This window comes from Oncorhynchus nerka, linkage group LG24 (genome assembly GCF_034236695.1).
Source record: "Oncorhynchus nerka isolate Pitt River linkage group LG24, Oner_Uvic_2.0, whole genome shotgun sequence".
NCBI classification, from domain to species: domain Eukaryota; kingdom Metazoa; phylum Chordata; class Actinopteri; order Salmoniformes; family Salmonidae; genus Oncorhynchus; species Oncorhynchus nerka.
Genome location: NC_088419.1, coordinates 45,136,849 through 45,148,892, shown reverse-complemented (window position 1 = coordinate 45,148,892; position 12,044 = coordinate 45,136,849). Strand labels below are relative to the sequence as shown.

Below are 12,044 nucleotides of genomic sequence, written 5' to 3'. Positions count from 1 at the left end.
GGACGCAAATTAAAGTCCACTTTGATCTTAGACCAATATCATTCATGCTCCCTGTTGCCAGGAATCTCTCCTTTGCCCCCTCTAACCTTGATTACACCTTTGAGCGATGGGTAGAGCTAGGGATAAGTACCATAGGGGATCTATATATAGAAGGGACTTTGCCTCCTTTGAGTTGCTGAGGGAAACTTATAACCTTCCCAGAAGTAACTTTTTCAGATAACTACAAATTAGAGACTATGTTAGAAAACACCTTCGCAACATTTGGGAATGCTAAACCTTCCATGTTTGATGGGTGTATAAAAATGTGCCCCACCTCAGACAAACTGATATCTCGTCTATGTGACGCTTTTCAATCTGTTAGCACACCTTCTACAGATGCCATTAAAGCAAAATGGGAGGAAGAACTAGGGACTGACATCTCGGTGGCAGACTGAGAAGATAGCTTGGAGTATATCCACACCTGCTCCATTAACTCCAGACATACAATTCAAGGTATTACACAGATTACACTATTCCGAAACTAAACTGCATAGGATATTTCCTGATACATCCCCTATGTGTTTCCTTTTAGGTGGTTGTAGAATATAATGGCTCTTTTCTGGATTTTGATAATTAGCGGGTATCAGAAAAATTCTGCTCTGCTCTGTATGCATTATTTTGTGTTTTGCGCTGTAAACAAATTCTGCATGCAGAGTCTCAATTTGGTGTTTGTCCCATTTTGTGAATTCTTGTTTGGTGAGCGGACCCCAGACCTCACAAGCATAAAGGGCAATGGGTTCTATTTTTAGCCAGATCCTAATTGGTATGTCAAATTTAATGTTCCTTATGCCTTCTTGCCTTGTCTCTCAGATCATTTGCAGCTTTGTGGAAGTTACCTGTGGTGCTGATGTTTAGGCCAAGGTATGTATAGTTTTTTGTTTGCTCTAGGGCAACGGTGTCTAGATGGAATTTGCATTCATGGTTCTGGCAACTCTACATTTTTTGGAACACCATTATTTTTGTCTTACTGAGATTTACTGTCAGGGCCCAGGTCTGACAGAATCTGTGCATAAGATCTAGGTGTCGCTGTAGGCCCTCCTTGGTTGGGGACAGAAGCACCAGATCATCAGCAAATAGACATTTGACTTCAGATTCTAGTAGGGTGAGGTCCGGTGCTGCAGACTGTTCTAGTGCCCTCGCCAATTCGTTGATATATATGTTGAAGAGGGTGTGGCTTAAGCTGCATCCTTGTCTCACCCCCTGGCCCTGTGGAAAGAAATGTGTGTGTTTTTTGCCAATTTGAACCGTGTACATGGATTTTATAATTTTGTATGTTTTTCCCTCAACAAATTTTAATCAATTTGTATAGCAGACCCTCAAGCCAAATTGAGTCAAAAGCTTTGGTGGGCAGAAGGGGCATTGGTCTGATATGGGGGGTGGTATATGGATGTGGCCAGGGTTTGCTTTGGGTGGTCTTAGCTGGTTGGGGTGTGGCTGGTGGTGCTGTGGTCTGGGTGTAGGTCCTCTTGACGTGGGTTCTCTCGGTGCAGGTCCTTCGAGACGGGGTCTTGCATGTCTGGGAGTGTCTCCAGCTGGTTTGAGCGGGGTGTCCGTTGCTCTGTTGCTCCTGTGTGAGGTGTCCTGGCAAAAGTTGGGATTTCTGCCTTGTAGAGATGGACTTGGTCGTAAAGGCTGTTCAAGTCCAGGGTGGACTGGTGGTCCAGGTATACATTAGGTTTTGAGGCACAGTCTCGTGAAATGTTTGCATTCACCCACTGTATGGTGGCAGAGTGAACATAGTTTTGTGGTAGCAGGGTGGAGATAACCACTTGTGTGTGGGGGAAAGTGGAAGAAGCTTTTTCAATCACTCCCTTGAGTGCTGTTGCCACCCTTTCCTGCTGGGCCCTCAGTCATTTGTGCCCATGTGAATTATAATGTGGCTGGGGGACCCTAGTCTGTCCTTTGACAACAGCACCAGGGCATGCCTATTGTTTAGGAACCAGAGTTTAGCCACTTTGTGTTTGGAAAAAGTTAATCCTCTTGAATGTATTTGCCATTTGAGTCCACGAGGAGCACAATCTCTGGCTTTTGTGTGTCTTCAGTAGATGTGTGGGGGGGGGGGGGGGGTTGTCAGTAGGGCTATCATGGGACCTGACAGGAGGGCTGTTAGGAGGGGATGGGGTCTGTTGGGTTGGTGAGTCCTGTGTTGTCTGTCACATTGTGATGTTGAGGTTGTGGTCCGGGTCTGAGGTGGGCTATTCTGCTGACTTGTCAGGGGGAAAGGTCCTGCTCTCTGTCACACCTCAGCTTTTTGACCTTGTCCTTCAGTGCCATGTGTGCCTCTAAGTTCTCTCACCTCAGTCCATAAAGCAGCCAGCTCTCTCAGACAGCCATCCATCTCCACCTTCTGCCCTCCGGGTCTTGTTGGGGTGGGGGGTTGTTGTGCTGGTCTGTTTGGTGGGCTTGTTCTGTCTGGATTGTGTGGACTAGCTCTCCAGGGAGATGGATGAGCAGTGCAGTTGTGGGACCTGGGTATCCTCATCTGCAGGACAGTTTGAAGAGGTGTGATCAGACTCACCTAGGATGGGGAAGTCATCACAGAGAGAGAGCTTTTCCTGCAGTGCTCTCTCTTTGATCCCATAAAAGTCTTGCTGGAACTGCATGAGGATGCCCTGCACCATTACTGTCCCAGACTTGTACACATTAACAGAGGTTGTTTCAATTTCCCTCAATGTCTAGTATTCTGAGTTTCCACCCTGGGCCAATACCCTCTCTCTTGACATAGAGGTAGTGTGCTCTTGTAGCTGTCGGGCTGTGAAACTCTCCTGCCATTGTTGGGCTCAAGAGTTTTCACACATCTGACTTCACACTTCAGTGCTAATTGAAGGTTCCGTCAGGTCTGTCCTAGCATCTTGGTAGCTTAGTATACGTATTTACTTAGCTTTATATAACAAAATTACTTTGAGATGATTGTATTTTAGTTTTTGGCTTCAGAAGTAGCTCCAGACGGAATATTACTCACTCAGTTTTGTGTTGGATGGTATTTCCAGGTTCCGCTGTGTTTCTTCTGCAGGTTTAGGTTTGTTAGAAGTTTTTTATTGATGGTGCTTACACGGAGAGCCATGTAAGCAAACATGTAACAGTATAAAGATCCACCAGGCAGTTTTCCCTCTCAGGTCAAAGCCGCTATTAGCCTGGTAGTATTTGCTTGGTGTGATCAATAATGCAGTGGTTGCATCAGTAGTGTTATCCCACACAGACACACAGACAGACTAAGATTCTAACCAATAGGGCATGATTTTGAAGAGGTTCTTACCAATGACATCATGGTATGTTTATGGGCTGTTCAGGTGCTGACTAATAAGGTGTCAGGTTACAATAACATTACCCAATCTGGAGGGAGGTTGCTGTGATGCTGACCTGTAGGGTGTGAGGATGTTGAGGGGTGGTGGCTGCTCGCAGAGGTCAAACGTCTCCTGCAGGGGGATGGGCAGCGACTGGCGGGAAAACAGCTGCTGGTCCTGGATGGTGGAGCTCCTAAATGCCTTCCTCATAGTAATGTCCTGGAGAGATACTGGTGAGAAGGAAAGAAAGAAAGAGAGAGAGAGGCAGTCATGCAGAAGAACAGCTCCTGACTTTTTGGTTGATAAAGGTGAGATGAACAAGATGAAATTAGAAAAACATATATAAGTAATCAAATTGTACAACTGAAGATCAACACAAGAGGAAAAGATTGACAGTGTGAGTTAAAAAAGCGATCTTAAAGTGGAACTGACAGCATTTTAGCAACATTAACTGAAATCTTATTACAATCTGTTCATATACTGTACACCCCCGGGAATAATATGACAAGCGAGCACTTAGGTCATTTTCACAAATTCTTAGAATGTTTGTGAATTACGTATGCTAAGGCATTTGTGAAAATCCTATAGCAATATAGAGTGGGAAAGCAGCTGTGCGTTTGGTCAATTAATAGACACGGCAGGAAATAAAACCTAATAAAAACATCTTTACAGTTCTATTGATCAACAACGATGAAAAGCTAGGCTATCTGTTCCCTTACAAAAATGCAAAATTTCTGCAAACTAAATAGGGTGCCAGAATTTTGAAAATGTTTTGTCATGAGTGGTGAATCTGTGGCAAACCAACAATAATATTTATTGCCACCAGTGGTAAACAGTTTACCAGAAACCGTTTCTGGTGAACACATGAGTTCCAAGAGCAGTAATTCTGACCGTTGATGACCAATCAACCAAACTCTTTGAAAATGCAATCCAAGCTATCAAGCTAGCTACAACACCTACCAAAGTTGTCCGGTGAGTGTCTAACTTACTAATTAAACTTCCTAATAAACTTTAACATTTTATTAGCTAAATTATGCCTTGTTAGCAATGTCATGTTTCATGGGATAGATAGAAATACATTTAGTTGATACCAGTTTCATTCTATCAGCACCACTGACCGACTGGCTGGCGCTTACCTAGCTAATGTTATCTATCATATTTTTGCACAATTCATGTGATAAGAAGCTAGCTAACTAATTTCCCTACACACATATTTTTAGGTGAATATGTTGCTGTCTTTTAATACCAATATGCATGTCAATATGCTAGTGTCACAGTTCAGTATCATGTTAGCTAGCACAACTGCTAAGGTAGCTAGCTAGCTACCAGAACTGAACTTCACTTTTGCAGATGGATACCCATCCCCTACCTGTGGATAGGACTAATGAGCATGCTCCCAACGCTAGCTTGTTGTCGCGGAATATAACTACATTTACAGTTTTTGTTGACGTTTGGCTAGCTAACTATGTCAGAGTCTGTAACGGTGGCTAGCTAACGTTAGTTAGCTAGCTAAGTCTGACACTTCTTCTGGACCGTCTCGGACACTGTTTCACTCGTTAGCCAACGTTAGCTGACTAGCTAAGTTACAATACCTAGATTTGACTTATTCTCCATCTGGGTTAATTTAACCAAGCTATTTGGCAGGCTTATCTCATGCTTGCATGGTGATTGATTGAGTTAGCTAGAGTTACTGTACTGGTTTATGTCTGGAACCGAAGTTTGTGTCCCGGATTCCTGTTAAGTAGCAGTTAGCTGCTAGCCATCATGAAAATGGAGCAGACTAATGCTAGCAGTGCTAGCCCACCAGTGTGTTTATCCACGGCTGGGAACAAATGCGTAAGGTGTGATATTTCTTCCCCACAACAATGAAGATAAGGTGGAACTGGAAAATGGACAGGGATTTGTCTGCCTTAAATACACCACCATCAAGCAGCTTAGGGAAGAGATCCTCCAACTGTTAGCTTGGCTGCGAGAAAAGGATAACCTGCTTTCTAAGTATACCGATCTTGCTGTAACCCAGGCAAATTGAATCTCAGTTTTAAGATTTTGGCTTTCCTATAATCTGTGGACCGCTCAAGGTCCACTGTCATCCAAGAGCTCGTATCAATGACATCAACTCCCTTCTGCCCACGGTTCTGGCCAATTACTATATTAAAACCATTGTCACTCATGTAGGTTTTAACAACGATCTGAGGCACTGAGGGAGAACTACAAACTAAAACACGCTCGCTAGCACAGGGAAGAGAATAATTATCTCTGATCCCCTCCAGTGCTACCAAATGGGTATGGAACATTTCAGCCGACCATTTGCCCTTAACGAGTACCTGAAGAAAGTTTGCAACGACAGGAATGTCTCTTTTTGTGACAACTTTGATTTGCTGTGGGAGCAACCAGCACCTTCTAAAAGAGACAGGATTCACCCTAGCCGCACGGGTTACAGGACTATTTCCAGTAACATTGCAAACTGTTTTAGAGACTGACAGATAGGGTCTGTTAGTGTGCCAGTTCTCCCTGTCAGAAGGACATGATATCAACTGCTGTAGAAATGGCACTATGGTTATTGTGAGTAAGTGACTTTATACAAACTGTCATCTCCTACCATTCTGATAGATTGGAGACTGTCTGAAAACGTGGTTGTAACGTTAATAATTTGGTTGTTATTCCATTGGTTACCTTGAGGCAGATGCCACAGGGCAGAGCGACCCACACTCATTGAATATGGCGCTTTTAAAAGTTAGAGCAATCTCAAGTAAAACCTTTCTCAAGAATGACCTCATTACTGAGCACAAAGTTGATTGCATGTTTCTCACTGAAACATGGCTGTCATCGGACTGTATTGCCGCTCTAATTGAAGTATCCCCCGGACTACAGATTTTCATACTCTATCAGAAAAGAGAAAAAGGGTGGGTGGACAGCCTCTATTTCCACTAATGCGCTCAACTGTAAGGACATTGCATTTGGCGACTTTGGGTCTTTATAGCATCATGCTGTACTGTTTAAATGTCAGCCACCAATGCTGGCCATAACCCTGTACAGGCCACCAAAGCACTGCCCCACTTTCTTCATTGACTTATCTGAACTATTATCTATTGTCCTTGAGAACTATGATAAAATCATTTTGGGCGATTTTAATATTCATGTTGACAAAGAGACGGACTCCAAGGCCATTGAATTTATGAATCTTTTGAGCTCTATGGACTTTATCCAACATGCTACTGGGCCCACCCATAACCACCGCCATACTCGGGACCTGGTTATTACCAAGGGGCTTTCTGTTGACATATCCTCTATTGTAGATGTTGCTTAATCTGATCACCACTGTGGATTTTTTACTACCTTGTTGCCCATAGCATAGGGTAATACTGAATGCATTATTAAGAAACACCATCTTAGTTGCTACAGATTTTATTGAGTGTATGAACATTACTCCACTACCTATTCTGCCTTCCTCTTGTGGTGATTTGTTCATAACTTTAACAGCAAATTACTGGAGCTATGGCATCAATGGTTGCCCTTAAAGTTGAAAAAGGCCACATCCAAACGGAGAGCCCCTTGGATGAGTGAGGAAACTAAATAAATTAAAGATAAATTGCAGAAAGGATGAGCGGAAGCGGAGAAAGTCAAAGTTACAGGTCCATTATGATATTCTGAGAGAGCAACTTGGCATACTGTATATAACAAGGTAATTAGAAATGCCTGACAGGCTAATTTTCTAACTTGATCACTATTAATCTGAATAATTTGAGAGTGCTCTTCTCAACCGTTGATGGCCTGATAAATCCTACCCCCGCAAACCTATGTGAACTTTCCTCCACATCTAAATGTGATGAGTTTGAGGCATATTTCAGAGATGACATTAGGCTGGGTAACAGTCAAGCAAGACCTGGTGAGAAGTTGGATGATATGTGCCCTAGCCTACCAGGTAAGTGATATGACAACTTAAGCCTTCTACCTGCCTTCCTGATCCTAACCCCACCACCTTCAAAACAGTTTAATTACATATCTGAAACAGCTAAATTATTTGCCAACTGTGTTTAAAAAAAAGTCCAATCTGTTTTTTTGTGCCCAGCACAGAGACAGCCTTAGTTAAAATAGTAAATTCTTTTAGAGCTAACACAGATGCGAAACAGCTCTCTGTCCTCTTAGATTTAAGTGCTGCATTTGACACTGTTGACCATGATGTCCTTCTGGACATACTGGAGAGGTGGTTTGGCCTCTCCGGTCCAGTTCTAAATTGGTTTAGGACCTATTTAATCGGTCAAGAGTTTTTTTTTGTCACCCTTGTTGAACATAACTCAGAAAAAAAATACAGATCATATGTTGGGCTCCACAAGGTTTGATTTTGGGTCCAGTACTGTTCAGTTTATATGTTGCCCCTTTGCAGTATTATCAGAAAGCACAGCATTGCTTTTCACTGCTACGCAGATGATACACAACTGTACATTTCTGTGCCACCAGAAGATTTTAGCTCCACGGATAAATTCTTAGACTGTAGCAGTGATTTAAAAACGTATATAAATCAAGACAAGACTGAGGAACTTATTGTTGGAGCCAAAGCACAGACAGAGAATCTATCCGCACATTTTAATTAATGGGCAATAAAGATAAAACAACAGGTAAAAAACCAAGGTGTTATTTTAGATTCTGAACCAAATTTCGAATCACACATTAGGAATGTGACCAAAATAGCTTTTTACCACCTGAGGAACATTACTAAGGTGCGGCCATTTCTCTCTCAGGCTGACAGAGGGACTCATCCATGCTTTTATTACAAGCAGGCTGGACTACTTTAATGCTCTCCTGTCTGGTCTACCCAAGAAAGCCATTGGTCAACCACAAGCCTGCAGAATTCTGCAGCACGGGTACTGACCAAGACCAGAGAGCACACATTACACCGGTTTTAAGGTCTCTGCACTGGCTGCTTGTGAGTTTTAGAATACATTTTATGATTATACTATTGGTTTTTAAATCAATCCACGACCGTGCACCTCAATACATGTCAGACATGCTTTTAAGTTATGTACCCAGTATGTCCCTCAGGTCCTCTAGCACTGGCATTTTAACTATCCCAAAGGCCTGTGACGAAGAGGCATGGAGAGACAGCCATGCGTCCTCCATTTCACAACCCAACCAAGCCGCACTGCTTCTTAACACAGCGCCATCCAACCCGGAAGCCAGCCGCCCCAATGTGTCGGAGGAAACACAGTGCACCTGGCAACCTTGGTTAGCGTGCACTGCGCCCAGCCCGCCACAGGAGTCGCTGGTGAGCGATGAGACAAGGATTCCCCTACCGGCCAAACCCTGCCTAACCCAGGCGACACTATGCCAATTGTGCGTCGCCCCACGGACCTCCCGGTCGCGGCCGGTTACGACAGAGCCTGGGCGCGAACCCAGAGTCTCTGGTGGCACACCATATTTACAGCGCCCTTAACCACGAAACACATCTTTTTAGCTTTGCTTTTCATTAGAATGCTTTTTGGTTGAGAGTAGGGAATTCCAGTCATTCCAATAAATGTTACACCCCTTAAATAGGACCTTAACCACGAAACACATCTTTTTAGCTTTGCTTTTCATTAGAATGCTTTTTGGTTGAGAGTAGGGAATTCCAGTCATTCCAATTAATGTTACACCCCTTAAATAGGACTTGGAAATATAAGTATAGATTAGCCAAATAATTTTACCTCAACATAACCCCAAAACGAAGGATTTATTAGCCAGCACTACTCTGTTGTTTATGATCTTATTATCATGGAGGACTGATTGGGTTAATTGATTCGAGTTCCAAAAAATTCTGTGGTCATGGAATGGCATGCTTTGAGCACTACTGAAAAGTGCTATTTACATGTGAAAAATCTATGCAATATGCTGCATTTGCTATAGGCCAATTGTTAACCTTTTTGTTGGTGACACTTTGATTTCTTGATAATATTCAGCTCTTTAAAGGGCAAATCCACAGACGAAACAATAACAAAATGGCGCCCCGCCTCTGTTTTGGTAAAAAAGCTGAGAGATGGGCCTGGAGAAATGTAACCGCTCTGAGATTAATAGACAGAGCTATGGATGCAAGTACTCACCATCCATGATATCACATTTATTGTTTAACCATGTTTTTGAAATGTTGTCTTAAAGTAATGATGGACTGTCATTTCTCTTTTGCTTATTTGAGCTGTTCTTGACATAATATTGACTTTTATCAAATGGGGCTATCTTCTACTTACCACCCCAACCTTGTCACAACACAACTGATTGGCTCAAACGCATTAAGAAGGAAAGAAATGTCACACATTCATTTAAGAAGGCACACCTGTTAATTGAAATGCATTCCAGGTGACTACCTCATGAAGCTGGTTGAGGGAATGCCAAGAGTGTGCAAAGCTGTCATCAAGGTAAAGTGTGGTTACTTTGAAGAATCTAAAATATAAATAATATTTTGATTTGATTAACACTTTTTTGTTACTACATGATTCCATATGTATTATTTCATAGTTTTGATGTCTTCACTATTATTCTATAAAGTAGAAGATATTAAAAACAAAGAAAAACCCTTGAATAAGTGTGTTCAAACTTTTGACTGGTACTGTATATATAGTCCAAAAATGTAGCAACTACAGATTGCCCCTTTAAGTAAAAGGCCTATTAGGCCTATGGATTTGTTTTTTATCAGTATGAATTAGATTGAGCTTTAAAAACTCCACCTTTATTCCATACGCTGGTATTCGCACTATGCAGAGCACATAGTGTCCACTGGTTTCAAAAACAATGATTGATAGCAGTTTAAACTTCTTCAATTCAACCATTATTGGGTTCAAATACACATTTAGATTTGTGAACTGCCATCCAAAGCAACCACAATCATTAAGGCGCAAACAGCGAAATGAGAGAGCAGCAGTGTGACTCACATCAATGCTCTATGTAGATATCAATAATAAGTGATATTCATATCGCTGTAGACTACACCACTGTTGTCATCCTTACCTCCAAGCGTGTATAAAAATGGGATAGTCTTTGGATGCCGACAGCAGAATCACCATTGGAAGACATAGCTACGACTGTAGCCTACAAAAGCATATTCCTGCTCTTTTCTCGCAATCCATCAAACCCATTGTGTGTGTCATTATAGTAGTCTCTGACTTGTAATCAGACTCGCTCAGTTGGAAAAATCTTAAACTTAAGCCTTTTTTCAATGCTGATTTGAATGTCATTGAGTAAACAGAGGACTGTCAACATTTTTTCCCCGCAAAAAGTAATCATCAAGTTTTTCAAAAGTATCTTTAATCTGATTAAAATATTTTTTTTGCTGGTAACGTAACAGATTACAGTTACTTTTTTTTGTAATCCCTTACATGCAAAAAAAATCAGATTTAATTTGAACATATTACTCCAGTGCTAGTCTCTCTACACTGGCTTCCTGTTAAGGCTAGGGCTGATTTCAAGGTTTTACTGCTAACCTACAAAGCATTACATGCTCCTACCTATCTCTGCAATTTGGTCCTGCCGCACATACCTACACGTACGCTATGGTCACAAAATGCAGGCTTCCTTACTGTCCCTAGCATTTCTAAGCAAACAGCTGGAGGCAGGGCTTTATCCTATATAACTCCATTTTGAAGGAATGGTCTGCCTATCCATGTGAGACGCAGACTCGGTCTCGACCTTTAGGTCTTTATTGAAGACCCATCTCTTCAGTAGGTCCTACGTGGGGTGTGAAGGTGAACGAAAATGCACTGGGTCGATGAACTACCCTTGCTGTCTCTGCCTGGCCGGGTCCCTTCTCTCTACTGGGATTCTCTGCCTCTAACCTTATTACTGGGGCTGAGTCACTGGCTTACTGGTGCTCTTCCACGCCGTCCCTAGGAAGGGTGCGTTGCTTGAGCGGGTTGAGTAACTGACATGATCCTGCTGTCAGGGTTGGCGCCCCCCTCAGGTTCGTCCCGTGGGGGAGATCTTCATGAGCTATCCTCAGCCTTGTCTCAGGGTAGTAAGTTGGTGGTTTGAAGATATCCCTCTAGTGGTGTGGGGGCTGTGCTTTGGCAAAGTGGGTAGGGTTATATCCTGCCTGGTTGGCCCTGTTTTAGGACGGGGCCACAGTGTCTCCCGATCCCTCCTTTCTCAGCATCCAGTATTTATGCTGCAATAATTTGTGTCGGGGGCTAGGGTCTGTTATATCTGGAGTATTTATCCTGTCTTATCCGGTGTCCTGTTTGAATTTAAGTATGCTCCCTCTAATTCTCCCTCCCCTCCCATAGGACCTGAGCCATGGGATCATGCCTCAGGTCTACCTGGCCTGATGAGTGCTTTTTAGTTGTACAGTTTGTGTCATTATTTTGTTTTATATCTTATGTTTGTGGTGAAGTACATATTTCAGCTTTTATTTTAATAGTTTTTTTATTAGGTGTTTTTTCTTCCTGTAAAGCACATTGCGTTCCATACCATGTCTGAAATGTGCTATACACAGTTGAAGTCGGAAGTTTACATACACTTAGGTTGGAGTCATTAAAACTAGTTTTTCAACCACTCCACAAATTTCTTGTTAACAAACTATAGTTTTGGCATGTTTACAGACAGATTATTTCACTTAAAATTAATTGTATCACAAATCCAGTGGGTCAGAAGTTTACATACACTAAGTTGACTGTGCCTTTAAACAGTTTGGAAAATTCCAGAAAAGGATGTCATGGCTTTAGAAGCTTCTGATAGGCTAATTGATACAATTTGAGTCAA

At 42.3% G+C, this 12,044-nt stretch overlaps 1 protein-coding gene across 1 annotated transcript in view; it reads right to left on the bottom strand.

Annotated features, from left to right (window-relative positions):
- Positions 1-12,044, bottom strand: part of LOC115108040 (actin-binding protein WASF1) — a 149,585-nt gene that overhangs the window by 31,681 nt on the left and 105,860 nt on the right. Inside the window, 1 exon segment of the mRNA XM_029631928.2 lies at positions 3,400-3,553. Coding sequence (XP_029487788.2) covers positions 3,400-3,553 — 154 coding nt within the window.